The sequence below is a fragment of the Prunus avium genome, chromosome 1 (genome assembly GCF_965620075.1).
Source record: "Prunus avium chromosome 1, drPruAviu1.hap1.1, whole genome shotgun sequence".
In the NCBI taxonomy this organism is placed as follows: domain Eukaryota; kingdom Viridiplantae; phylum Streptophyta; class Magnoliopsida; order Rosales; family Rosaceae; genus Prunus; species Prunus avium.
The window spans coordinates 9,769,622-9,796,374 of record NC_142284.1 but is presented as its reverse complement, the minus strand read 5'-3'; the positions used below and the strand labels follow the sequence as shown (position 1 = coordinate 9,796,374).

The 26,753-nt window shown below is 38.2% G+C and overlaps 5 protein-coding genes and 1 pseudogene across 5 annotated transcripts; all 6 read left to right on the top strand.

The window, feature by feature from the left end:
• Positions 1-217: 217 nt before the first annotated feature.
• Positions 218-2,376, top strand: LOC110752267 (GDSL esterase/lipase At4g16230-like). Its single transcript, XM_021952884.2, has 5 exons — positions 218-474; positions 610-740; positions 943-1,164; positions 1,306-1,561; positions 1,682-2,376. Exons 1-5 carry the CDS (start codon positions 249-251, stop codon positions 1,903-1,905), a joined length of 1,059 nt encoding a protein of 352 aa, XP_021808576.2. The 5' UTR covers positions 218-248; the 3' UTR covers positions 1,906-2,376.
• Positions 2,377-6,835: 4,459 nt separating this feature from the next.
• LOC110752328 (GDSL esterase/lipase At4g16230-like) lies at positions 6,836-8,798 on the top strand. The gene is made up of 5 exons (XM_021952956.2): positions 6,836-7,078; positions 7,259-7,389; positions 7,656-7,880; positions 7,965-8,220; positions 8,297-8,798. The coding sequence occupies exons 1-5, from the start codon at positions 6,847-6,849 to the stop codon at positions 8,518-8,520; spliced, it is 1,068 nt and encodes a 355-aa protein (XP_021808648.2). The 5' UTR covers positions 6,836-6,846; the 3' UTR covers positions 8,521-8,798.
• A 4,227-nt stretch (positions 8,799-13,025) lies between these two features.
• LOC110752474 (GDSL esterase/lipase At4g16230-like) lies at positions 13,026-14,732 on the top strand. Its single transcript, XM_021953143.2, has 5 exons — positions 13,026-13,386; positions 13,472-13,602; positions 13,691-13,936; positions 14,021-14,276; positions 14,366-14,732. Exons 1-5 carry the CDS (start codon positions 13,131-13,133, stop codon positions 14,587-14,589), a joined length of 1,113 nt encoding a protein of 370 aa, XP_021808835.1. The 5' UTR covers positions 13,026-13,130; the 3' UTR covers positions 14,590-14,732.
• A 471-nt stretch (positions 14,733-15,203) lies between these two features.
• On the top strand, positions 15,204-16,746 carry ECHIA (enoyl-CoA hydratase/isomerase A). Its single transcript, XM_021953123.2, has 3 exons — positions 15,204-15,762; positions 15,864-16,146; positions 16,448-16,746. The coding sequence occupies exons 1-3, from the start codon at positions 15,347-15,349 to the stop codon at positions 16,550-16,552; spliced, it is 804 nt and encodes a 267-aa protein (XP_021808815.1). The 5' UTR covers positions 15,204-15,346; the 3' UTR covers positions 16,553-16,746.
• Positions 16,747-17,940: 1,194 nt separating this feature from the next.
• On the top strand, positions 17,941-19,503 carry LOC110751705 (putative ubiquitin-conjugating enzyme E2 38 pseudogene; annotated as a pseudogene).
• A 3,213-nt stretch (positions 19,504-22,716) lies between these two features.
• On the top strand, positions 22,717-25,655 carry LOC110752226 (Protein phosphatase 2C family protein). The gene is made up of 4 exons (XM_021952839.2): positions 22,717-23,325; positions 23,820-24,190; positions 24,595-24,831; positions 25,166-25,655. Exons 1-4 carry the CDS (start codon positions 22,998-23,000, stop codon positions 25,376-25,378), a joined length of 1,149 nt encoding a protein of 382 aa, XP_021808531.2. The 5' UTR covers positions 22,717-22,997; the 3' UTR covers positions 25,379-25,655.
• The last annotated feature ends 1,098 nt before the right edge of the window (positions 25,656-26,753 follow it).

Here is a 26,753-nt window from a genome sequence, read left to right as displayed (position 1 = left end):
TTAAAGTCTGACCTTATGGCTTCTGCTAGTGGTTACGCAATTTTAATGAAGTCAATCTAAAGGTAATAACACGTGTTAGAATAATAGAGGCAAAAATAACAAATGGAACTGTGGCCGACAGAGAGTTAGGCACAAATTTAATCAATTACAGAAAGGAGGGAATTTCACAGACCAAGTTAGGCATATATTAATATATATAACCAAACCCCCTTGTGAAAAAGAAAGAAAGGTTATTATTATTTCATGAAATGGGGATTATATTCCAAATTCTTGTAGTCTACTTCTTGTTGTTGGTTAGCTGCTCAGCCAACAAAAGTGTTCCTGCTTTTTTCACTTTTGGCGATTCCTTGGTTGATGTGGGAAACAACAACTACCTTCAAACCGTAGCAAAGGCAAATTATTTTCCCTTTGGAATTGATTTTGGGAAACCAACCGGACGATTTACAAATGGGAGAATAACTTTTGACATTCTTCGTACGATACGACAAGTCTTTGTGATTTAAATTCTGGCAAATTAGTATTACAATTTATATATGTACACTATTTTTGCAACAATGTAGAGATATGTACTTGAATTAACTTCACTACTTTCTCATTTTGTTATGACAGAACAGGAATTGGGTTTCGTAAATTTTACTCCTCCTTACTTGGCACCAACTACCGTTGGAGACGTTCTTCTACAGGGTGTCAATTATGCTTCCTCTGGCTCTGGAATTTTAAATTCTACTGGATCTATCTTTGTAAGTTTTCTCCCAAAACTACAAGTTTTTGGATTTAAGGAAGTTAGCTAGTCTTAATTCAGAACTAACGAGTTGTATTATGCGTTCAAATTAGCTTCCTGATGCTGAGGAAGCTAATTTTAACTTATAATACATACCATACCATGGTGTGCAATTTACTTTTATTAATTATAACTCAGAATATTATGTACATATATAATAGGGTGACCGAATCAATTTTGACACGCAAATAAGTAACCATGGAAGAACCGTGCGTGCTATCATGTCGAGGATTGGCATTCCTGCAGCTCAGAAATTGTTGAGAAGAGCCATCTATGGGGTTGCAACTGGCTCTAACGATATAATGGTCAAGGAGTCTGCACCTGCCATGTCCGAAGAAGCTTATTTGGATTTATTGATTTCAAGACTCCAATTAGCATTCACTGTAAGTAATTCCTTAATAATTAAGACTATTGACTCATGTAATAGTACGATTTTTACGTCAAACTAATCACACTAATCTTTAGTAGTAGTTTTTTACAGATTAATTTGACGAATTTTTTATTTATTTGTTCCTTCTTTGCAGACACTCTACAACTTGAATGCTAGAAAGATCATCGTCACCAACGCTGGACCTTGTGGGTGTATTCCATTTGAGAAAGATATACATCCACTTCCAAAGGGAAGTTGTGTTCGTCTGATAAATCGTATGGCTCATACATTTAACGACAAGTTGAAGGGCATGCTTGCCGAGCTTAACAAAGAGCTTCAAGGGGCAAAGTTTATTTACGTAGATATTTACCGAATATTACTAGATCTCACACAAAATTATGTGTCATATGGTGCGTGTATATTCTAGCTTTTGCGGCATTTATTTGTTTATTTATCATGTAATAACTAATATAACAATATTAACCTCTGCTGCTGCTGCTGCTGCTGCTGTTGTGTTTCACTGTATGCAGGCTTTGAGAATGCAACTTCTGCATGCTGCTCGTTTGCCGGGAGCCGAGGGGGACTGGTGCCATGCAATCCTTTATCTAAAATTTGTCCCGACAGATCCAAGTATGTATTCTGGGATCCGTATCACTTGACAGACGCTGCTAATGTTATTGCAGTAAGGCATATGATGGATGGTGGCTTAAATTATATGTCACCTATGAATTTTAGGCAACTTGTTCAGTCTTGAGCTAGCGTAGCAGTCCCTGAATAAACTGCAATGAGACGCCCATGTTTGTTTTTCAAAACATCAAGATGGTTCTGTGATGAAATAGATTTTGGAACCAAATCCAAGCTAGCTAGCTATTATGGGTTTCGAGGAATTTCAAGAGTGACGGAATTTCACATTTCAATGTCATTATTTGAAGTTTATAAGTTTTTCACTAATCACCTCAAGAACATTCAAACCTCATCCTAAGTTCAAAACACACTCTTCAGAAACATGGCATTAGAACATTATGGGAATTATAATAAGAACATAAGTATTATGCTCTGCAAGAAGGGCTTGTAGCTCAAGAGCATTTATCCATGCACCTGAGATCTTAGTTTCGATTCTCCACTCCCCCAATATCGCTTGTATGAAAAAGAAAAAGAAAATAATCTTATGCTCTCTACTCAATCAACCAGTGATATACTATCGGTTTCTGACTTCTAATTTTAAGTCAAATTTACATTTAGGGCATTTGGTTGGACTTTTTTATATATTTATTTTCTGGTTGAATGGAAGGCTACCGCCCAAACAAAAACGAATTAAGCAACAACCAGTCTAGGTCTAGTACGACCATCTTTATCATCATAGAGGCTGCTCAAGTAACTGATGAAAACTCAGCTGGCTATCCAGACTCAATTTAGGTCGAGTACCATTTCGTTCGATTGTTTCAAAGAAGAGTAATTTACTAGAAAGACTGGGACTTTGCAAATTGCAGGTAAAGGATTGCAAAAAAGAAAACAAGTAGAAAAATTGAGATTAAAAGGAAAAAAATTTACTCCTAATTACTTAGTACAAATTTGTTGAGATTAAAAGGTGCAATCGATTGGTAGGTGTGGAGACGCCAAACTAGTTGAGAAATATGTATGCTGTCATGATCCGTTAGCCAAAAGTTTAAAGTGATTATCTTTTTTATTTTATTTTTACAAACACCATACAGAACCTTAACATTTAATTTAATTTAGGAGACAATAGGTGGTCTTAGGGTCAGGCCACACAGCTAAGAAATCCAATTCCTACCTAAATACAACATAAAGAGAGTGTATTAAGCTCTTAAATGGGTTCTCCGATCCCTCTTTTCCTTGGCACCTAAGAAACGTAGCTCAGAAATAATGGCGCTCCAATATCACTGCGGCCGGCCTAGACTGTATAATAGAGGAACAAATCCAACTGTGGCCTGTGGCCGGCCTAGAGAGAGTTAGGCACAAATTCAACAAATTGGTGAATTGAGAGGGAATTTCACAGACCAGTTAGGCACAAGTTTTCCCATAGATATCAAAAGTTGTATATAAACAACCCCCTTATCAAAAAGAAAGAAAGGTTATTATTATTTATATCTTAAAAGTAATGGGGATAATTATATTCCAAATTTTTGTAGTCTACTTGTTTTTGTTGGTTAGCTGCTCAGCCCAAAATAATGTTCCTGCTGTTTTCACTTTTGGCGATTCCTTGGTTGATGTGGGGAACAACAACTACCTTCAAACTCTAGCTAAGGCAAATTTTTACCCTCATGGACTTGATTTTGGGAATAACCCAACAGAACGATTTTCAAATGGGAGAACAGTTGTTGACATTATTCGTACGTAATGTTTCGATGGATATTCAATCATTCATATTACATATATATAACTGCCTCTTTCTCTTTAGGAATTCAATTCTGCCAACTTATAATATATCTCTACACATTGCAGAAACGTATTAATCTGAGTATGGACGCAAAGTTTTACAATTTTCTTATTTTTCTTATGACAGAACAGGTAGTGGGTTTGAAAAATTTTACTCCACCTTACTTGGCTCCAACTGCTGCTGGAGACAATCTTCTACAAGGTGTCAATTATGCTTCCTCTGCCTCTGGAATTTCCAATTTCACTGGATTTCTCTTTGTATGTTTTCTGCTATAAACTAACCTCCTAGAAGTTTTTGGGTTTAGGGAAGCTAGCTAGTAGCTAGTTTTAATTCCAAACTTCAAATGAGTTTCATATGCAAAAATTTCCGGTCATTAGCTATTTTCTTTTCGGAATTCTAATGACATATATCTATCGGCATGCGTCATGCATGAGTCTGAAGAATTATGTATGAAATTCTCTATAATGGCCAATTGATCTGTTTCTTAATACTCAAACAGGATTGAAATACTGTAACAATCCTGTAAGCAGAATTCCAAAATACGCAACAGAATAATTCAAACAAAAACGCAAAAACAATCGCATAAGGGACACAAGATATGTTGACGCAGTAAAAAACCTCAAGATGAGGAAAACAACTGTAGGCACTATGTCGGAGAACAAATCACTATGAGGAAGAATACAAAAAAGGTCTTACAAGTCTCAACTCACAAGGCTAACGCTTACAAGGCAGACTTGCCTACTCGCCTTTGCTACTCAACCCAATAAGCAATCTTGGCTTCCTTCGTGAACAAGAGATGGCACAACTCTTGTCTCGGCTACTCACACCTGAAGGCAAGATTGCTGATCACTAACATGCATAATGCTCATGAACTCACACATATATGAAAAGATGATGATTTAATCACTCATGGAGCCTAACAAGGAACAACCACATGAGTTTTCAATATGAACAATCAAAAACTCTCTACAAGAATATTTTTGTCGTTCTATGCTTTTCAACTTTGCAGACCAAAAAATAAAATGACTAAGTTCCTTTCTTATATTACACGCTTAAAACTAGGTTAGAGACCAAAAAACGCTTTTAGCAAAAATGGGCTTTTTAACAAATAAATTATTTCTTTAAAGCAAATAAAGCCACTTAACTAAAAACCCAGCTGAAAAGACAAAAGAACCATTTTGCTTAAATAAACACCAAATTAAAGAATATAAAACCATCGTTAAAAACTCACTGATGTTAGGCACTGGATTATGTAAGACTGAAACCATATGTCAGTCCTATACATCTGACAGCCACTTTGATGAACTCGCAAATATGCAAATATGAATGCATTGATGCAAAACATACTCCTTTCTTTCTTTCCTCCTTCCATGGCCAGATCTGATGGGGGAAAGAAATGGGTATGCATGTTGGTTTGAAGGATGTCTCCCTTCCTAGCAGTCTGCACACCAATACCCCCTGGTTCCCCCCTCCCATTGTGCTGGAGCCTCCCAGCAACTCTGCGTACGTGGACCTTCTAGCTCTCTTCGTGGCTTTTGTTCTCCAGCCAAGTGCTGGGGCTTTTGCAACTCCTTATTTTAGTTGTATGGGCCTTCTAGGACAACAAGTTAGTTTATCAAGTAAGTGGGCTAACTTCATCAAGTGTTGGGCTATTTGGTTGAGGTGATGGGCTATTTTGGTTGGACTATTTTGGTTGAAGTAATGGGCTACTTTCTCCCTTGTGCTTACCCACATTTGGGCCTAAGAAATGGGCTTGAGTCCCGAGGCTCCCAAGCAACCCGGGACTTCCATTTCTCGGCCCATCAATAGGCCTCATGACAACTTATTATCATCCATACCACAACTCACTCAAGCAAGCCCCGGGCATTTGCGTGGCTTGGGCCCATTTAAGCTTGTAGTGTGGCTAGGTGTAATAATAATGATTTTTGCTTGGCATTGCATGTCGCTTGGTGTGCTTGAATTTTGTCGCCTTTAAAAGAGATATGATGCCTGACAGGATAATTAGCATGGGCTTGTAAGGCCAGTGCCTTTTATAGGCTCATTTCAATTCTTAGCGTGACAGATTGCACATTTATTTGGCATGGCACGCGGATCGTGGCTCTTCCAAGCGTGCATGAAGAATTTCGCATGCTCCGAATCGAGTTTTTTCTTAATAAGGTGTCGCACTGGGCCGGGAATTTATTTGGGCCCAACCCTGGATTTTTTGGGCCCCAACAAATTTAAAATAGTTTTAAAGAAAACATAAGCACATGAAAAAAAAAAAAAAAACAAGGGAAAAGATCCAACTAAACTAACAGTATATATTGAACGCATACGCTTTCTCGTAAAAACAAAAAAAACAAAAAAACTTTCTTCCACTCAAAACAAAACCAAAAAAAAATTTCATACCAAACATACTAATATTTAACTTTATCAAATGAAACATTGAAAAATTTATGAATTTGATTTGTGATTGTTATTACATGCTAATTGATGATGAAATTTAGTTATTAAAAAATTGTTTTATGACATTAAATCATGGCAAAAAAAAAAAATAGTATTTTCATATTTGATTATGTGAGGGCTCTAGTTTAAATTTCGCACAGAGCCCTCAAAATCTCAGGACCGACCTTGGGTATTGAAATGATTCCAATTCTTGACTTCTCATGCATTTACTAACACATAAGGAATAAAAAATTATGTCAGTTCCACGTTAAAGTCCGTAATCGAATACCCTCAAAATCGGGAATGGGATCAATTAGGGGGGTAGTTGATCTGATTCCAATACATTGATTACCCTATCTAAGTTCCCCAATTCATGACTTCTCCCATCCCTATTAAGTAAACAAGCCACCAAGCATGTGATAAAAAATTGTTTATCCTTTCTCTTAAGGACTTGCAAATTCAAAGCAACAGAGGTTGGTTAAGAAAAGCACGTTCTAATGAGGTGGAATGAATTAAGGTATGAAATCCAATTCCTACCTAAATAACACATAAAGTGGAGTGAATTAAGCTCTTAAATGGGTTCTCCGATCCCTCTTTTCCTTGGAACCTATGAAACTTAGCTCAGAAATAATGGCGTTCCAATATCACTGCGGCCGGCCTACAATGTGGATCATAATAGAGGCAAACATAACAAATCTAACCGTGGCCTGCCGGCCTAGAGAGAGTTAGGCACAAATTCAGCCAAAATATATTAAGAGGGAATTTCATAGACCAGTTAGGCACAAGTTTCCCCACAGATATGGAAAGAGGTATATAATGATAACAACCCCCTTATCAAAAAGAAAGAAAGGTTATTATTATCTCTTGTAATTAATGGGGATAATTATATTCCAAATTTTTGTAGTTTACTTGTTTTTGTTGGTTAGCTGCTCCGCCCAAAATAATGTTCCTGCCGTTTTCACTTTTGGCGATTCCTTGGTTGATGTGGGGAACAACAACAACCTTCGAACTCTAGCTAAGGCAAATTTTCTCCCTCATGGAGTTGATTTTTGGAATAACCCAACAGGACGATTTTCAAATGGGAGAACAGTTATTGACATTATTCGTAAGTAACGTTTCGATGGATATTCAATCATTCATAAGACTACGTATATACACATACATATAGCTGCCTCTTTCTCTTTGGGAATTCAAGTCTGCCAACTTAATATATATCTACTGTTTGCAGAAACGTATTCGAGTATCGACGCAAAGTTTTTACAATTTTCTTATTTTCTTATGACAGAACAAGAAGTGGGTTTGAAATTTTTTACTCCACCTTACTTGGCTCCAACTGCTGCTGGAGACAATCTTCTACAAGGTGTCAATTATGCTTCCGCTGGCTCTGGAATTTCCAATTTAACTGGATTTTTCTATGTAAGTTTTCTGCTAATTAAACTAACCTCCTAGAAGTTTTTGTATTTAGGGAAGCTAGCTAGTAGCTAGTTTTAATTCCAAACTTCAAAATGAGTTTCATATGCAAAAATTTCCGGTCATTAGCTATTTTCTTTTCGGAATTCTCATGACATATATCTACCGGCATGCGTCATGCATGAGTCTGAAGAATTTTGTCCGTACATAATACATGTATATATGTATATGTATGTATGTATATATATATATATATATGTATGTATATCTAGGGTGATCGAATCAATTTTGACACGCAAATCAGTAACCATGGGAAAACTGCGCTAGCTATCATATCGAGGATCGGCATTCCAGCAGCTCAGAAATTGTTAAGAAAAGCAATTTATGTGGTTGTAATTGGCTCTAACGACATAATGTTCAAGGAGTTTGAACACACTGCCATGTCAGAAAAAGCTTATGTGGATTTCTTGATTTCAAGACTCAAATTAGCACTTACGGTAAAATTTCCTTCTTTAAGGCTTACATATATTGGCTGCAATAAAAAAGTTAGAAGCACACACACTAAGAAAATTCCTTTGCAGAGACTCTACAACTTGGATGCTAGAAAGATTATGGTGAGCAACGCTCCACTTGTTGGGTGTATCCCATTTGAGAAAGCCATACATCCAGTTGAGAAGGGAAGTTGTGCTAGTATACTAAATAAGATGGCCCAGATATACAACAAAAAGTTGAAGAGCATGCTTGCAGAGCTTAACAAAGAGCTTCAAGGGGCAAAGTTTGTTTACGCAGATATTTATCGAATTTTGCAAGATCTCACCCAAAATTATGCGTCATATGGTCTGTATATTCTATGATTTGCAGATATAGTCATGTAACAACTAACAATATTAGTAACCGCTGTTATGTTTGATAGGATTTGAGGTTGCAACTTCTGGATGCTGCGCATTTGCCGGGAGCCGAGGGGGAATGGTACCCTGCAATCCTTTATCTAAAGTTTGTCCCAACAGATCAAAGTATGTATTCTGGGATCCATTTCACTTGACGGATGCTGCTTGTGTTGTTGCAACAAGGCATATTATGGATGGTGACTTAACTTATATGTCACCTATGAATTTGAGACAGCTTGTGCAATCTTGAGCTAGCAATCTATGAACCCGAAATGAGCTGAATATGATGTAGGACGACCCTGTTTGTAATTCAAAAAAAGCAAGATGGTTCATTAATATTGATGAAATAAATGATGGAATCCAAGCTGCATGTGAGTGGGTTTTGAAGAATTTCAAGCCTTGTTGCGCTGTGTCATCTAGGCCCAGGATGATTAATTCCAGTGTAGTTCTGTTTTGTTGGTCTTCCACCTCCGAAATAATTATTGGTTCTCAGTCTTTAAACCTATATATCAAACTTTGCTATGAATATTTAATGGACTTTCTAAAGGAAGTTGAGGTTTCACCTCAAAACTAATTGAAATTGACAATTGGGGGAATAGCTCAATACCTTATAAGTCCTTGTTAGGTTTCTCAACTTTCCAATATGGGACATTTTTACCTTCACATTCTTGCACGCCCTCACACGTGTGTCGAATTTTCAAGCCTAACACGTAGACAATACATATTGGGTGACATGAAGCACGTGTGATGGTTGGGCTTTCACATGTATGCAACCCGCTCTAATGCCATATGAAGGAAGTTGAGGTTCCACCCCAAAACCAATTGGCAATAAGCGGAGTAGCCCAACTCCTTATAAGCCTTTCCATGCCATTTACTGAATAATTAAACTTCAAAATCTAATCTTCTGATGCCATGGGACAACTGTCGAGGATTGGCATTCCTGCAGCTCAGAAATTGTTGAGAAAAGCAATGTATGCAGTTGTAATTGGCTCTAACGATATAATGTTTAGGGGGATATTATCACCCTGGGCTATGTCAGATGAAGCTTATTTGGACTCCTTAATTTCAAGACTCAAATTAGCACTTAAGGTAAAACTCAATTAACTGCAGTACAAACATATTATTTGTGCAGCTAGCACATCCGTCTTCCTTTGTTACATGACGAATTTTGTATCCGTATGTTTTGTTATTCATATATTATCGATAATGATATCAAGGTTTTATCAATATCATATTGACAATTCGTCCTTTAATATAGAATAAACGTCTTGTCCATAAAACATAAATGTATATATGTATTGGAAGAAACACATTAATATCTTTTGAAATTACCACAACCATATATGAGTGCTCACCGGAGGATAAACGCCACAATAGTCTTGGTGTCCTCAATCATAAGAGTCACCGACATGCATATGTATGCAATTATGAATGATAAAAAGATTCGATAAATCACCAAGCAGCAAAGGAGCACTTGATGACTTACCGAAGAAACTAAGCACAACAGCTTTCTCAAAACAGATTCAATATGATTAGAAACTTAATGCGTTGAAAGCGTCACAATTGAAACGACACAACCATGCTTTTATTCCATGCAGGTTTCACTCATTAGAGAGAAACCCACGTAATCACACTTCCTGTCCAACAATGATTCTTAAAACCCATTCAACTAAGACTTCTAAACCTGATGCAAGAAGGTCTCTTCATTGAGACGCCAAAACAACAGCCAAACAATTATCCAATTAGCAATATAAATTCAGATTCAATAAGAATATAAATTCTGATTCAACATGGACTATTAGTGATGACACCAAACAACCACTTTTATAAAGAATCAATTATCTCCTAAAACAAGTTAATTAGGAGATAAGCATAGTGCACGTCACTATAGGAACCGCTAATATTGTAACTTCAATCACAATGACATTGAAAATAACTACAACTATAAATCCTATCGTGAATGCATGATTATGTCAAGATTTACCTGTTGTCAAGTTTCTCATGTGGTCAAGTTATTCCTCGGAAGTATGGGGTTGAATGAGTTGTACCAAAACGTCCAGTAACAATTCCTCACAACCTAATTTGCAACCTATGCTAGAGTCTAGGAAATGCCAATACAATTTTCGTACTAACATATTTAGTACTTTAATCCTTTTCCACATATTTGACCATTTTCATGAGATAAATTGTATGGAACCTAATCCAAGCTGCATGTGTGAGTGGGTTTTGAAGAATTTCAAAACTTTCTTCTGTGGAACTTAAGATCTTCTTATTAGGCGCAAGCCTCTTGCAGCTATAAAGGCTAGCTGAATGGTTTTTCCTTGTTGCCTGTCGTGCACGCAAGAACAAACTTTTCTAGTGCTCTAGCTGTAAGTTTTGGTTGGGGTTGCTATTTGAGGAATTAGAAATTATAAGCAGAATGGTTTACTATACTGCGTTAAATTTCGTCCATAAGATAGGTTACTTACTGGTTTCAAATTTGTACAGGTCTCCTTAGGCCTTTAGGTTCGTTAGTTGAAGAAAGAAAGAAAAGACGTCCTAGTCTTTTTACTTTGCAGTGCACGGAATCCACATTTGGGTTGCAACTTTGCCACTTGAATCTGCTTCTGTTGGCCACGTGAAATTCTAAACCAGCTTTCTCCTCACGAGGGGTTGTTGCTGAATTTGCAGGGCAATCAATGTTGTATACTTCACCTTATGTCATGCTTTGAAATTTTTACAAAGAAAGTTGCTCCATACATAAAAACTTAAAAAGGGTATGTTTTATTTACCCCAAACTCTTCTCCTACTTAAAGTCTTAATCATCATGATCACAATATCAAAACTGGGTTAATCTTCTTGTGTAATTTTCTGGTGAAGAAAACAGCTAGTGATCAAAGTACTCGAACTTAGTAGCGCCCGAAACTAATCCCTCTCACTAATGCTGTTTATACTCTGATTATCTAAAATGGAAAATAGGAATGGGCAAAAAGTACAGTTATATGTTGGTTTCCTATACCAAATTCAGAGTTATTATTTGATAAATCAGAAACATCTCACTTCTAGCTAGGTGCCGCTGTTTATTTAAGATGTGTCACATTCTTTCATATCTGAATAGCTGTTGTTGCCTCCTTACGGCCGTGAAATAAAGTGGCCAAGTAATATTAACAAGGTCTGATCTGATATTCTATATTGTTTCCTTACATTCTTTTTGTAATGGGTGGCCTATCAGATAGATAGGCCATTAACCTTGGCCAATTGAAATTACATTTAGGATAACTAAAAATTGCTTAGAGGGAGGTGAATAGGCCAATTTAAGATTATAATCAGTAAACAAAAAATAAACTTATGTAGCATAATTGATATGGCTTATCAATCCTGAAACATGCTGAACATAAAATAGAGGAACACGCAGAGAAATATTTAACATGGTAAAACCCCACCTCTTGGGAAAATCCACGGGACTCCTCAATCCAACACAAATCCACTATATAACGATGATTACAATAAGTACCCACACACTTATCCTAGACACATTCTAGATAATGTTTACCGACTTCTTCGTAATTCAACTTCTGTCACAGGATAATCTTCGACACTCATTATGTTGAGTGCAATACTGGTCACGATTGTTTCAAGCTTGCCGGAGTTCTTCCAACTCTCCTTATGTTGAATCCGATGGTCACGATCGATTCAAGCTCACCGGAGAAAAACTGCCACCACGGTCTTGATGCCCTCAATCGTATGAGACACCAAACATGCAAATGAATGCAATATGAATGATAAAAGTGTTTGATAAATCACCAAGTAAACATGGAACACTTGATGATTTATCTCAAATAAAAATGCAGCTTTCTTAAACGTTTAAGCACACAAAATTATTGTTCAAAAGCTGTACAGAAGAAAAACATCAAGCCTTGTTTTATATAACTTTTTCTTCTCTAGGAAGAAAAGTCCACGTCCAAAAAACAAGCAATTTCATTGAAGGCTAACCAAATAACCAAAGATATGTTTCCTAGTCAAAACCAAATTACTTGATTTGCACGAATTGAATAAAATCAAAAAGATATTTTCCTATTCTAATAGTGATCACACGTGAAGCCCAAAACATTAGGAAAGTAAAAACTCAAATAAAGGAAATTTATGATAATCTCACCATTAAAGGAGTCCTAATATTCTTAGGTCAACTACCAAGAATATCTCAACACCTTTAATAATGTGATCTGATTAAAACTTGATTTTGCAAGTAAATTACTTTAAAAAAATAAGTAACAAATCATGGATAAGAGAAAGAAAGAATAAGTAAAAAGATATTGTAAAATATGCCTAAATTCTAAATGGATTCTAATTGATTAAAATCAAGAAAGATCAAGGAAATAAAATCATATTAGATTCCAAAAAACGTTCCTATTATGAGTGCATGATAAATGACATGTCTTACCCTTCAGATCAAATGGCTCATACGTGTTAAGTCACAATTCTGGAATTCGAGGATTGCTAAGCTGTTTCAATCTTGTAGTTTCTGGAAATCAAAGACAGCAATTTTGCTTCAACCTTACAACTAATTGACACTTCCAAACAAATACTAAGTTCTAGAAAATGCCAACTAATGCTGTTTATACCCAGATCATCTAAATGGAAAATAGGAATGGGCAAAAAGTACCATTATATGTTGCTTTCCTACACCAAATTCAGAGTTTTTATTTGATAAATCAGAAACATCTCACTTCTAGCTAGGCACGGCTGTTTATTTAAGATGTGCCACATTCTTTCATATATGAATAGCTGTTGTTGCCTCCTTATGGCTGTGAAATAAAGTGGCCAAGTAATATTAAAAGGTCTGATCTGATATTCTATACTGTTTCCTTACATTCTTTTGTAATGGGTGGCCTAGCAGATAGAGCAACCATTAGCCTTGGCCATGTTTTCCAAATATCAACAATTTCTTTTGTACTTTGGAAAATATGCTTGGCACAAGATGTTCCTGCCAATTTTGTGTTTGGGGATTCTCTGGTTGATGTAGGAAACAACAACTATATTGTGTCACTCTCCAAGGCCAACTATGTCCCCAATGGAATTGATTTCGGAAAGCCAACAGGACGATTCACAAATGGGAGAACAATCGTTGACATTATAGGCAAGTTCTCCATTTTCCCAATTGAATGCTTCTTCTTTCACAGATTCAACAAACAAGGATGGCTGATTAATTTTAGCCTCAACAGGTCAGCAGCTGGGTTTTAAAGTTTTTCCTCCTCCTTACTTGTCTCCCTCAACAACTGGACCTCGAATTCTGCAGGGTGTCAATTATGCTTCAGGTGGAGGTGGAATTCTTAATCACACAGGAAAAATATTTGTAAGCTTACAAATGGAGCTTTGATACTTCAAATAAATTGATACTATTGTGTGCCTTGATGTGATGAAAAATCTCATGTGATCGTTAGGTGGGTCGAATAAACTTGGATGCACAGATAGATAACTTTGCTAATACCAGGCAAGACATTGTCTCCAGGATTGGCCTTCCTGCAGCTCTGAAGCTATTCAGCAGGGCTCTCTTCTCTGTAACAATGGGCTCCAACGATTTCATCAACAACTACTTGGCGCCGGTTATCTCAATTCCTGAGCAGAAGTTGATATCTCCAGAAGTGTTTGTGGCCATTTTGATTTCAAGATACAGGCTGCAACTTACAGTAAATGTTCTTTTTTTTTTCTCTCTATTTTTTCTTCTTTATATGTTGTGATTGTTCTTATGAACAAATCCATGATGCTTGCAGAGGCTGTACAATTTGGGTGCAAGGAAAATTATTGTGACAAATGTAGGACCTATTGGGTGCATACCTTTCCAGAGGGAAATAAATCTAGCTGCAGGAGATTTCTGCGTCGAAAAACCAAATCAGTTAGCACGATTGTTCAACGTACAGTTGAAGAGCCTTGTGAAGGAGCTTATCACCAATCTTGAGGGGTCCAAATTTGTTTATGCAGATGTTTATCGTATCGTAGATGACATTATCCAGAACCACATATCATATGGTGAGATTTAAATTTAATTCATTCTAGCTATATGAGTTGCTCTTAGAATTGTAATTAAAATGAGAGTGATTATGTTTTGTTAACTGCAGGTTTTGAAAATGCAAATTCTGCATGCTGCTATGTTGCTGGGCGGTTTGGGGGTCTGATTCCATGCAGTCCTCTATCCAAAGTTTGTAGGGACAGATCCAAGTATGTATTTTGGGACCCCTACCATCCATCCGAAGCTGCTAATGTGATCATAGCAAGGCGTCTCTTGCATGGTGACACTAATGATATTTCACCAATGAATGTTGTGCAACTTAATCAATCTTAATCTTGTAAGCCATGCCCAGAAGAGCCTGCTAATTATTGATTAGTGGTAGTGTAATGAGCTTTCATTATGCCTTTATTTAACCAAAAACCATTCAAGGCTTTGGAATTTTATTTTATTACAGGCTTTTTTCATTTAGTAACTTGAACAATAAATAAGGTGTTGAGTCCTCAACTAGCTATTAGTCTAGTATTACTTCTCTTCCCAATGTTAAAAGAGATCACAAGTTCGAATTTCCTCTTTTCTTGTAACCTTTAAAATCTATGGCATATCAATCATGTCCACCATCAGTTTGAATTATTATTTTTTCAATACAAACGATAATCTAAACCACAAGGGGGACTAGAGTTTCTCATACACTACCAAGATGTCATGGGGATTCGAACCTAAAACCAATGGCCAACAAGTCAAAATCATTTTCCACTATGCTAGATCTCTGAAAATCCGCCACATGATAATAAAAGCACAGTTGGGCTGGGCCTTTTATGCAATATTCAGGCCTATGAAACCTGTGATTTTATTTTCAGGCCCGTGAAGACCATGCTCCATTATGTGGTGGGGCCACCGTACCCCAATCCCACACTCAATAGTGAGTTTTATCCTGGCGGTAAGTGGCACCTGAACGTCACCGATAACCCATCCACGCATTCCAACGCAGAAACGACGCATTCAAATATCCGTTCTCATCCGATCCCTCCAATCCAATCCCAAATCGAAGTTGATCATTTTCAACTAAAACGTCGACGTCTTTGCTTCCAAGATGGCCAGCCACCAATCCTCGCCGGAAAATCTCATACTCGTAAACCGCGAACCCAGCGGAATCGCATTCGTGACGATCAACCGTCCCAAGTCGCTTAACTCGCTGACCCGGCCCATGATTATAGACCTCGCCAAGGCCTTCAAGGCCCTCAGTCAAGACGAGTCGGTCCGAGTCATCATTCTATCCGGGTCGGGTCGCGCCTTTTGCTCCGGAGTCGATCTCACGGCCGCGGAGGACGTTTTCAAAGGGGACGTGAAGGACATGGAGACCGACACGGTGGCGCAAATGGAGCGGTGCCGAAAGCCCATCATCGGAGCCATTAATGGGTTCGCGGTCACTGCCGGGTTCGAAATCGCGCTCGCTTGTGATATAATCGTCGCCGCAAAAGGAGCTAAATTCGTGGACACTCATGCCAGGTCTGTAATTTTGTCGGATTTCATTTCTGATTTCGGATTCAGACCCATCAGAATAGGTACGACCCGATCCGATCCGAAATTTTTTAACTGTTTTTTAACAGGTTTGGGATATTTCCTTCATGGGGTTTGTCTCAGAAGCTTTCGAGGATTATAGGGGCCAACAAAGCGCGGGAAGTGTCGCTGACAGCGACGCCTTTGACGGCGGAGCTGGGTGAAAGGTTGGGGTTCGTGAACCATGTTGTTGAAGAGGGTGAGTTGCTGAAGAAAGCTCGTGAAGTAGCTGAGGCCATTGCGAAAAATAACCAGGACCTGGTGTTGAGGTACAAGGCTGTTATTAATGACGGGCTTAAACTGGACCTGGGCCATGCTCTTGCACTAGAAAAGGTACCTATAAATTCCAATTCAAAATCTCAGATGATTTTGACAATTTGACCCACCCAGCTATTGATTTACTTTTTATTGAAAGTGTTGGGTTTAAATTTCTACAGTACATATGCTCAGATGATTTTGACCATTTTGACCATTTGACCCAGCCATTGATCATGTTGTTTAGCAGAAAAACTTGTATGAAACGGGAATAGCACTGGCTGTAAGTGCTGCACTTTCCCGTTTCATGTAAGTGTTTCTGCAGTGGCTGCTCTTCTTCTTCTTTATGACAGAATATATATGTGATTGCTATTTTCAGGAGAGGGGTCATGACTATTACAGTGGAATGACCAAAGAGCAGTTTAAGAAGATGCAAGAGTTTATAACAGGTCGGGGTTCCAAAAAGCCTTCTTCCAAGTTGTAGAATTTACTGCTGTAAGCACAAGAATGTAATGTTAAGCTCTCGAAATCGAAAAGGTAGGAATGAGCTTAATTTGCCCCTCAGGTGGCCAGCAATCGACATGTTGAGCTGTTTAAGTTATTGGGCATGCATGTAACTCTGGTTAATAACACATTTTCCTTTGTTCAAATTACAATTAGAAATTTTGTTTGAGTTTTTATCGGCTCTATTGAAGTCCAGATTAGGACGTTCTGTTGTTCCATTTCCTGTCACTTTATTAAGTAGTTGCTACTTTGAGCTGTCGTACAAATTAGAATTCAGATGTGAAACAAGAACGTCTGAAATGATGGAATAGTACCAATTATTATGGATTTTTTTCTGGCACGGAGAACTCGAACTAGAATGCAAAGGAGCGGGCTCAGTGTCCTGATAATTTGACAGACGTAAATGATCTTATTAGTGATTTGCGTCTGCAAACATAATTTACTATTACATTAGAGATTTGCCTTTGCTTTACGGTGTCGTTGATGAAAAGTCAATGATGATGATGACTGTATTTACTGGTTCCTATTAATAGGTCAAAATGGCCGCAGGCGCTCAACCAAATAAGCCTCTGGTGGTTAAAAATGCACATGATGACAACGTGTGTCAAGGAACAAAAGACAGAGTATATGAACAAAACAATCCACTCTTTTGACTTTGAGGAATGCTGGTATCTTTTTGCTGTTTATCATGTACTTATGTCTAAAAAAACTATGGGGTTTTAGGCTTATCAATAGAAATTCAAATTACCAAACTCAAAAGTAAATGTTTTATCCTTTTATCCCTTATAAATCAATAGAAAACTCATTATAATATTTGGTTAAAGACATAGCTTATGCTTTAGGGCCCTATGATATAATTTTAATAAATAAATACACATTCCATAATATGAATGGATTGTAATATTATGCGGCAGTGTGACGGTCACACTGAAGAATTTCTCATCATACAACAGGATAAAAGTTAAAAGTTTATTAAGATTGCGTTAATCTTTGTTTTATGTCGCTCTTCTTTGCCAAGTTGGCTGCTTCTACTTTCCATATTCCCCCTTTTTCTTTTGGATTAAAGATTCATCCAAAGATTTTGCATATTTCAAGAACTTGTCAAATTGCAAGTCATTGATTAAAACTCTAAATTTGTTTCTTCACTTTTTCTCACTTTGTTACATGTTGAAGTAAAGGATCTCCTGATCAGAATTAGTATCTAAGGAGTAGTAATTAATGTACAACATAAGCAATACTTTTTAGGAATTTGCTTAAATTCTTCCCCACGTCAAAAACACGCACAAAACAAAACTAGTAAGCCAAAGCCACTCACCACAGGTCACTTGGCTGGCACTAGGCCAACCTAATCCATTAGTTAGCAGATTACCAACTTATTTTCAACTCATTACTTGTTTACCCTAATCAGACGAAAAGCTCTAATCACCGTCTATTACGTTCATAAATTCCAGTGGCCCCGCAGCCTTGACTATTTCGTTTTATTTTGTTTTTGGTATCAATGGAAGCGCATCAAAAAAAATAATTGAAAGCACAGTCACAACAGTCCACAGTCCGTCCAATCACCAAAAAGTCTTGAAAGAAAACGGAACGATGATGGCCCCCTCTTCTTCTTCTTCTTCTTCTTCTTCTGTGACGCCAAAGACGATGACGTCGAAGCCCAACGTGTTCAAGCGATTCGATGTCGTTTCGGACCACTCAGACCACCACTACGTTAACAACAAAAACGGCTGCGGCGGCGGCGGCCGGGTCCAGAAGAAGATCATGCAGGAGTGGAAGATTCTGGAGAAGCACCTCCCGGACTCCATCTACGTGCGCGCCTACGAGACTCGCATCGACCTCCTCAGGGCCGTCGTCGTCGGAGCCTCCGGCACGCCCTACCATGACGCGCTCTTCTTCTTTGACATCGCCTTCCCCTCCGATTACCCGACCCACCCGCCCGAGGTCCACTACCGCTCGTTCGGGCTGAGGCCTAACCCGAACCTCTACGCGAGCGGGTACGTCTGCCTCAGCCTGCTCAACACCTGGCCAGGAAAGGGGAGGGAGAAGTGGGACCCATCTCAGTCGACGATACTCCAGGTTCTTGTTTCGATCCAAGGCCTGGTTCTCAACAAGGAGCCCTACTTCAACGAACCGGGAGCCGGGAACCGGTTCGGATGCGAGGCGTCTCGGGCCTACAACGAGAAAGTCTTTGTTTTGACTTGCAAAACGACGCTCTACTTGCTCCGGAGAGCGCCGCTGAATTTCAAGGCGTTCACCGCCGCGTTCTATCGCCAGAGAGGGGGCGTGATACTGAGAGCGTGCAAGGCCTACGCGAACGGGCGCGTGGTGGTGGGACACTACAAGGATGAGGATGCTGTTGTTGCGGTTACGAAGGTTAAGCGGAAATTCGTGGCGTCGATGGTGGAGTTGTACCCGCAACTGTTTAAGGCATTTCAAGGAACAGGGGCTTCTATGGAGGGTTTGCTCGAGCACCTGAAGGTGGAGACTCGTTATCCGGCGCCGTCTAAGCCGCGGGGGAAGTGTATTGTGAAAAGAGCGTTTGATAAATTGAAAACAATTTTGGGATTGGGGGGATCGAAGAAGAAGACGAAGGAGGGGGAGGAGAATGAGAATAGTAACAACAAGAATGACGATGGCACGAAAGGCAATGCTGGGGTGGCTGCTGCTGCTGATTCTGATTGAGATTGGGTTGGGAGATGCAGGGACACATTCGAGATTTAGATTTGGTTCCAGGGGTATTTTGGGTAAATAAAAAGTAATAGGGGATTTATTATTAGGAGTTAGGATTGGCTTCTTTAATTTTGGTTTGCTGGTGTGATGGATGGTTACGTTACGCCGACGTTAGGATTTAAGACTTGAATTTTAAGTTTAAAAACACACACATATACTGAATGCAATGGGACGTAAACAAACGTGAACTTTTCTCCACTTTATTGTCTCTTTTTTGTTTTTTGCTTTTAAATATACTTATCTTTAAGAAGTTGCTTGCGAAGATGATTATAATGCGTAATTAACACGTACATAATTATATTAACTGCAAAAAAAACAAAGACAAGTATACGAGATTAGACATACTCATTTATTAGTGAATTTTTTTAATATTTTTAATGAGAAAAAATTTAGGGGGTGAATGACTACTCTCACCACCAGCTTACCTCAGATTGAGCAAAGTTCTGATTATAACTTGACATCCGATCACTGCTCATCCTCTTCTCTTAGATACTCTGCAGTTAATCTCTCTGGTAATTTGGAGCAATACCCAGTCTCCTCCTTGAGTTTTTTCTTTCGCTTTGCCAACTCTACGATTTCTTGAAACATTTTGCCATGCTTTTGTGGATCAAATTTGGGTGCATCTGGTCTCAGCATGGTGCCTGCTTGTTACTCGGAAAACTTCTGATTTTCTTTCGACTGGTAGAGCCTCTGCAAAGCACTTGTTGTGACCCAAGACCAGTGAGATCCATAGAATCCTCAATTGGGTTTTCATGTTCCATGTTTATGCTTTGCCATCCATGTCATCTATGATAAAAAAATCTTTTGGTGGAGGGTGTGCATTTTCCACAAAGGTCTTAACAGAAGGCCTTTTTACTTCTGTGGAGCTACTCAACGCATGGAATAGCGTATTTGTCCTCCCCTGGATGAATCGCAGGCCGAAAGCTGCCTTCTATTACGGCAAGTATGAGAGCATAAGAGTTTAACCAACCCGCATTGTTGACCACCACAACTTGAACCGGAAAATGCTCAAGAATTTTCGATATACTAGCTTCCCAATTGAGTTCAGAATCCTATTACTTGCAAAACAAGAAAGGCGCCGTCTCTGAGTTTGCATTAACGAATTTCAACATGTAGAGAGGAGGAGATGAATCCGTGTCTGTCAGTGTTATGAAGAATTGAAGAACAAGCAGACACTGTACACATCGGTTCAGAGAGAAGTGTTATGCCATCATCATATCCAAAGAAACATTACAATTGAGGGACAAAGAAAATCTAGATTTGGCGATAGGAAGGGTCTTAGAGATTACGTTAGGAGGAGGGGAGCCATATAGACTTATGAATGAACAAAATGAAACAAGAAATTGGTGATGCATGCGCAGAAAAAAAAAATCAGAACCAAATGAATAATTCTAAAAAGAAATAATGGAAGCTAGCGGAGATATTCAAAAGCTATAACATGAGGCAGTAAAACTGACAAGCATTGACATGTTCAGTCAGGGGCAATTTGGATTAAACAGCAACCAGTGTGGGGTCCTAATGAATGATCAAATGGGCCAGTGCTGAATTCAACCACATTTATCATAAGTATTGCAATCACATAAACTTTGGGACAGTACGTGCTTTGATTTTCTACCATACAAGGTAATAATAAATGGATGTTCTCATAGAGTGAAGCAGAAATTTCTGATACCGCATATAATAAGATGTTTCATTTCAAATGTTAGCATGGATCTTATTCTCTTTCAAGATTTTTGCCATTTCATAATTAGTCAAGCATTTGCCAAATTATACTACTTTTTATCTTTATCTTTTGCTAATTGACATCTGAAACCGAAGCGACCAAGATCATCAGCCCAAACCTGGAAACAAGCTGAATTATTCAATCCAGTTTTCTCTTCAGTCTTTTTCCTTTTTCTTTTTTGCATTTATGATTTTTTATTGCAGGATCAGAGATTCATTTGATTGCAGATCTAAGATTCTCCAAACACAACCAAACCAATATGGGATTCTGCAACTCTCATGCACAACTTTGGATTGGTAGAAGCTTATAGATCAAATGAAAGTTTTTTGGCCTTGATGTGTACTGCAAGAAAAGATTTGGGACCAAGTTGACTGCAAGTCTGCAAGATATATGTACACTACATGTATAGAAGCTTGGTCTCTTGTGCAGGAATTGACAGGGGACCTAGTAGTGTCTCTTATTTTGGTAAAAATCTAACATGCTAGAAGGTAGGGGCTCCCATGGATACCAGACCAAACATAGCAAGCCACATTAGAAATGTATATTCCCTCCGGCCACAACGAACTGATCCGGCAGATTTTGTTTCTGATTGACACTTTGCTACCGTAAATGTCATCAAATCGGACCCATTTTCCGCATGGCTATGTTGTGCGTTTGTTGCTACTTGCAACTTGCAAAATTCCTATCCAGAAATTTAGAATAACAAAAGCACGCTAGTTTTTTTGGAAACATTATAAATGGTGGAGCTCAAAATTGGTTATCATGTTCCCTATTCTGCCACAGTTAGACCAATAGAGAGGGAAAGCTGATGACGATTTTCTGGGTTAAAGCACCGGACCCCACTTGAAAATCCACATCAACAAGATGTCTTGTTTCTTTCTTCTCAGATGAGTTGAAGCTGAAATTTCGGGAGTGCCCTGCACAGTAAGCCATGCTTCATGTTCATAGTTGTACTATTGTAATTAATGATGGGCTTAAATCCAATATGTTGGGCTGAATTTGTACTATGCGGTCCCTGGAAGAGGCCCGGCAATTGAAAGAGAAGATATATATATATATATATATATTTTGGTCTGAACCACTAGGTGGTCTTGGATGGGCCCTAACTATGGGTGGCACTTTTAAGCTTTAACCACAACCCAGACTAATCTCCGCTCACACCGGGTCGGCCCGTAATGGGTAAAGTATTGGCTAAAGTGGTGACTCCATACAAGAGCGGGGATCGAACCCCTGACCTCTCTTAAGGAATGAGAGTGCCGGAAGATATATATTTTTCGTTCTACGAAAAAACTTATATATATTTTTTCTTAAAAGTTTATTGAAGATGTGAAAACTGAAACCATACTTAAACATATTTCGTCCGTATCTTACTAAAAACTTCTAACGTGCTTTCATATAAAAAATTTAGAGTAGGAATATGAATGTGACGAAGTTTAAAAAATATTTTTAATAAATTAAATAGCGTTAATTTTGTTCGTTTAATGTTTTAAGTTCATAATCGTACTATAAAAATTAGATTACCACATATCCAAGATAGTTTGACTTTATCATCCTCTTCCCAAAGCCTTAACACCTTTATAGTCAAAATTGAGAGGGAAAAAAAAGAAAAAGAGGGGCATATACTTAGCATATTTTAAAAACAAATTAATGAAAAATGAAAAGACATTGAAGGGTGACACCCAACAAAATGCTTCCCCACACCATCTTCTGCCCACAAGACAGCCGAGAACGAGGCCTTCCCTGTTCCTCTACCACCGAACACAACCCTCCCCATCACTTTTCGCTAACATACGCATTCCCTCTTAATCTACGCCCCATCCCTTAACCTACGCACCCCCTTTCCCCTATCTATCTATACCTTCCCCGACCCCAATTCCATTAAGACCTAGGGTTCCCCTCCCAGCCTCTTCCCCCAAATTCGGAGTCCTCCAGGGTCTTTGGGTTTAGGGTTAGGGTTTTTGAGAGATGTGGGATGCTTCAGGCATTGATGAATCTGCTCTCTCTGTGCTGGAGGCCATTTGGGCGAGGCAACGGTGAGGGACTCGACTCTGTCGGAATTGTCGGTGCAAATTTCCGAGGCGGTGGACGAGATGGCAAAGATAGCTTGCTTTGGTTCCGAGATTTCGGAAAGTACGCGTGGGGCGATTTCTCCATGGCTGTGGTTCAAGCCAACCAGGTGCTCGAGGACCAGAGCCAGATCGAGTCTGGACCATTTGGGACCTTCGTCGGCGTTTATGATGGTCATGGTGGCCCCGAGGCTGCTCGATACGTTTGCGACAATTTATTCAGACATTTCCAAGGTTCGTGATCCCCGACCCTCCCAATCTGTACCGAAAGCTCTTACATTCTTCTTAAATATGTATGCTTTTTATTTTTTGGGTTTGATTGGCGTGGTTTTGAATTGGCCACGTTTCGTGGATAATATGTGATTGTTAATTTGTGGATTTGAATTGTCAACCGTGATGTTTTCTGGTTCATTTTTCCTGCTTTTTTTTCTTTCACTTTTTCGTGTGCTTTTGTTAAAGTTGGGATTTTGATTGGTTATTGAGTTTGGATCACGGAGTCTCTTTGCATACAATGCCTATGGGAATTGAATTTATACTTCCACCAACAATTTGCTTAATAGACTTTGAGCCCTTTATAAATATATTTTTTTGGGACACTCATTGTAATGCAGTGTTTTCATTTCCGCTTTTTATTTCTTTGTGGGTGATTTTGGGGTTGGGTTTCTTGTTTGACTATTGAAGAATGAGCCGCTCTTATGTTGGCTATCTTAGGCATTGTGTTTATGCAGCAATATCAGCAGAATCAGATGGGGTTGTGACAGCAGAAACCATTAGAAATGCTTTTCTCCGAACAGAGGAAGGGTTTACTGCCCTTGTTTCAGAGTTGTGGAGTACTAGACCCAATGTAGCAACTGTTGGGTCATGTTGTCTGGTTGGAGTGATATGTCAGCGGACCCTATTTGTGGCAAACCTTGGAGATTCCCGTGTTGTGTTGGGGAAGAAAGTGGGAAACACTGGGGAAGTTGCTGCGATTCAGTTATCCACTGAACACAATGCAAATCTTGAGGAGGTTAGGCACGAACTGAAAGATTTGCACCCACATGATCCTCAAATTGTTGTTTTAAAGCATGGAGTTTGGAGAGTAAAAGGGATTATCCAGGTAATTTTGTTCATGTAAGAGCTCATTGATTAAGGTGTGCATTAATTTATAACTGCTTAAAGTTCTGTCATGGGTGTTTTTGTTTTCGTACCTGTTGATTTTGAAGCCAACATGCAGGGCAATGGTGCAAGGACACTAGTCCTAGCCTCCTGGGTATTCTCTCAATTTTTTTTAAAGCAAGTAGTGTTTAGTCCGAGCATTGCTGGTCTGCCCATAGGATCCAGCTTCTGATTTATCTGTTAGCTTAGCTCTGTATTGGGGTTAACTTGACATAATGCCCTCATTTTATTTTTTGGGGGAAAGGATTTTTGGGCTCTGAAATGCTTCTCAGTAAATTTTCATAATTTTGTTTTTTCCTAAATGGGGATTTTTTGTGAATAACTCTTTTATTGTATTTAGTGCAGGTTTCGAAATCTATTGGTGACGTATATATGAAACATTCACAGTTTAACAGGGAGCCAATTAATGCAAAATTCAGACTTCCTGAACCAATGCACATGCCTATCATGTCTGCCAATCCGACTATTCTTTCTCATCCTCTCCATCCAAATGATTCTTTCCTTATATTTGCATCTGATGGTCTATGGGAACACTTGAGTAATGAAAAAGCTGTTGAGATTGTCCACAAGCATCCACATGCGGTAAGATTCTGGCCTTTCATTTTATTCGTGTTTAGTAACTCGCATTTGCATGCACATTTGTTTCATAATTTCATTCCTACCTTTCAATATTCTGAGGACTATCCATCCTAGGAAATATGAACTTAAGGATAAACACTTGTCTTTTTAATTTGCAACTAAGGGAAAAAAGGAAAAAGAAAAATAAGCATAGTTATTTTAAGCCACAATCAATGCAATGACATGGACATAAAGTTTCAAACATTTGCTGGTATATGATGCTTTATTCATATTTCTGTTTTAACGTGATTATTATTCCATTCTTGATCTCTAGTTCTGACTATTTCTCTTAATATAGGGAAGTGCCAAAAGGCTTGTAAAGACGGCTCTCCAAGAAGCTGCAAGAAAAAGAGAAATGAGATATTCAGATCTTCGGAAAATTGACAAGAAAGTCCGACGCCATTTTCATGACGATATAACTGTCATTGTTTTATTCTTAAACCATGACTTAATATCCAGAGGCACAGTGGAAGAACCTCCAGTCTCAATAAGAAGTGCTGTTGACCACTGATACTTTTCTGGAACCAAACGTGTATCCACCACCCCCGATTTTGGTCCGTGCTTCAAAGATAGTACAGCACTCGGAAAGAATTTTTATTATGCATGGCTAAGGAGAGGAGCGCTGACAAACCACCCGGATCCTGCGATCATGCTCGAGCGAAGAGGCTTGAAAGTTTTAAATGTTAGAAGATTACTTTAATAATGCCTGTTGTAGTTGGTTGCCTCCCAAATACAGAATGTGAGAGCCGCATTGCTCTATTTATTTATATCATTTTTAAAACCACCAAGTGCAGATGCCCCTTGTTTAATTTATCCAACTAGCCTCTCTGGAAATTTGTATCTGGAGATTCAAAATCATAGATCCCTAAAAAAAAACTTAATCTTCAACAAGATTTTTGCAAGAATTAGTAATTTATAAGCACACTGTTTCATATCATTTTCAATCTTTGCTTCAGTTCAAGACTGAGCAACAGCCCGGCACCCGAGGTTCTGTGTTTGATTCTCCCTTCTATTCAAGGTCTAAAATATCGATGGTATCGGAAATATCAGTTGTTCAAAAACATGGAAATTTCGATAGAAATATCAGGATATTATTGATATCGATAAAAATTGAATAAAAACCATGGAAATTATAAGAAAAACTTGGAAATTTTTATTGAAACTTTGGAGGATGTTTATTCAGTCAATTATCTATTAGTTTATCACAAAAAATTGGAGGGAAATGCATTGCATGATGGGTTAACTAATTAAGTTAATTATATAGTGAACTGACAAACACTGTGAGTAGAAAATATGTAGTAATTAATGAAAGAATATTAAACACACCATAATCATTTATATATATATAGTGATTTACTAAAATATTTTACACTTTATACATTGCATGGTAAGATATATGAGTGACTTAGTACCACACAGAGTTCTTATGAGGTTCAAATTTTTCACTATCTTCATCATCTCTATGTGTAGAGTAAGTGTATTGTGAAAAGATAGTTTTGCATGTAATTGTTCAAAACAAGACACTATAAATATATATATTTTAGCATATTATCACAAAAACATAAGCAACATGGTCGTTAAGGGGTTGGAGGAGTGAAATGACAAGGATTTGAATCCCCTTTGTGTGTGTGCTTTGTGTTTTTTTTTTTTCCCATTACATCGATATTTTCACAATATTATAGCGATATTTTGATAAAATATTGTTGAAATGTGAGTGAAATTATTGACATTGATATTTTCTAATATTATCGATATTTATACGATATGTGCATGGATACGTTCCGAAATATCCTTGATTCGAAAAAATGATAATATCCTAAATTTTTTGTCGATATTATCGATATTTTAGACTATGCTTCTACCAATATGGCACATAGATGCCTTCC

Coding starts and splice junctions, on each gene's coding strand:
- LOC110752474 (XM_021953143.2), top strand. CDS start 13,131: ATGGGTGGCCTAGCAGATAGAGCAACCATTAGCCTTGGCCATGTTTTC. Junction 13,387..13,471: donor AACAATCGTTGACATTATAG/GCAAGTTCTCCA, acceptor TAGCCTCAACAG/GTCAGCAGCTGGGTTTTAAA. Junction 13,937..14,020: donor GATACAGGCTGCAACTTACA/GTAAATGTTCTT, acceptor TGATGCTTGCAG/AGGCTGTACAATTTGGGTGC.
- ECHIA (XM_021953123.2), top strand. CDS start 15,347: ATGGCCAGCCACCAATCCTCGCCGGAAAATCTCATACTCGTAAACCGC. Junction 15,763..15,863: donor TTCGTGGACACTCATGCCAG/GTCTGTAATTTT, acceptor GTTTTTTAACAG/GTTTGGGATATTTCCTTCAT. Junction 16,147..16,447: donor ATGCTCTTGCACTAGAAAAG/GTACCTATAAAT, acceptor TGCTATTTTCAG/GAGAGGGGTCATGACTATTA.
- LOC110752328 (XM_021952956.2), top strand. CDS start 6,847: ATGGGGATAATTATATTCCAAATTTTTGTAGTTTACTTGTTTTTGTTG. Junction 7,390..7,655: donor ATTTAACTGGATTTTTCTAT/GTAAGTTTTCTG, acceptor ATGTATATCTAG/GGTGATCGAATCAATTTTGA. Junction 7,881..7,964: donor GACTCAAATTAGCACTTACG/GTAAAATTTCCT, acceptor ATTCCTTTGCAG/AGACTCTACAACTTGGATGC.
- LOC110752267 (XM_021952884.2), top strand. CDS start 249: ATGGGGATTATATTCCAAATTCTTGTAGTCTACTTCTTGTTGTTGGTT. Junction 741..942: donor ATTCTACTGGATCTATCTTT/GTAAGTTTTCTC, acceptor CATATATAATAG/GGTGACCGAATCAATTTTGA. Junction 1,165..1,305: donor GACTCCAATTAGCATTCACT/GTAAGTAATTCC, acceptor CCTTCTTTGCAG/ACACTCTACAACTTGAATGC.
- LOC110752226 (XM_021952839.2), top strand. CDS start 22,998: ATGCTTCAGGCATTGATGAATCTGCTCTCTCTGTGCTGGAGGCCATTT. Junction 23,326..23,819: donor TTTATTCAGACATTTCCAAG/GTTCGTGATCCC, acceptor GTGTTTATGCAG/CAATATCAGCAGAATCAGAT. Junction 24,191..24,594: donor GAGTAAAAGGGATTATCCAG/GTAATTTTGTTC, acceptor TATTTAGTGCAG/GTTTCGAAATCTATTGGTGA.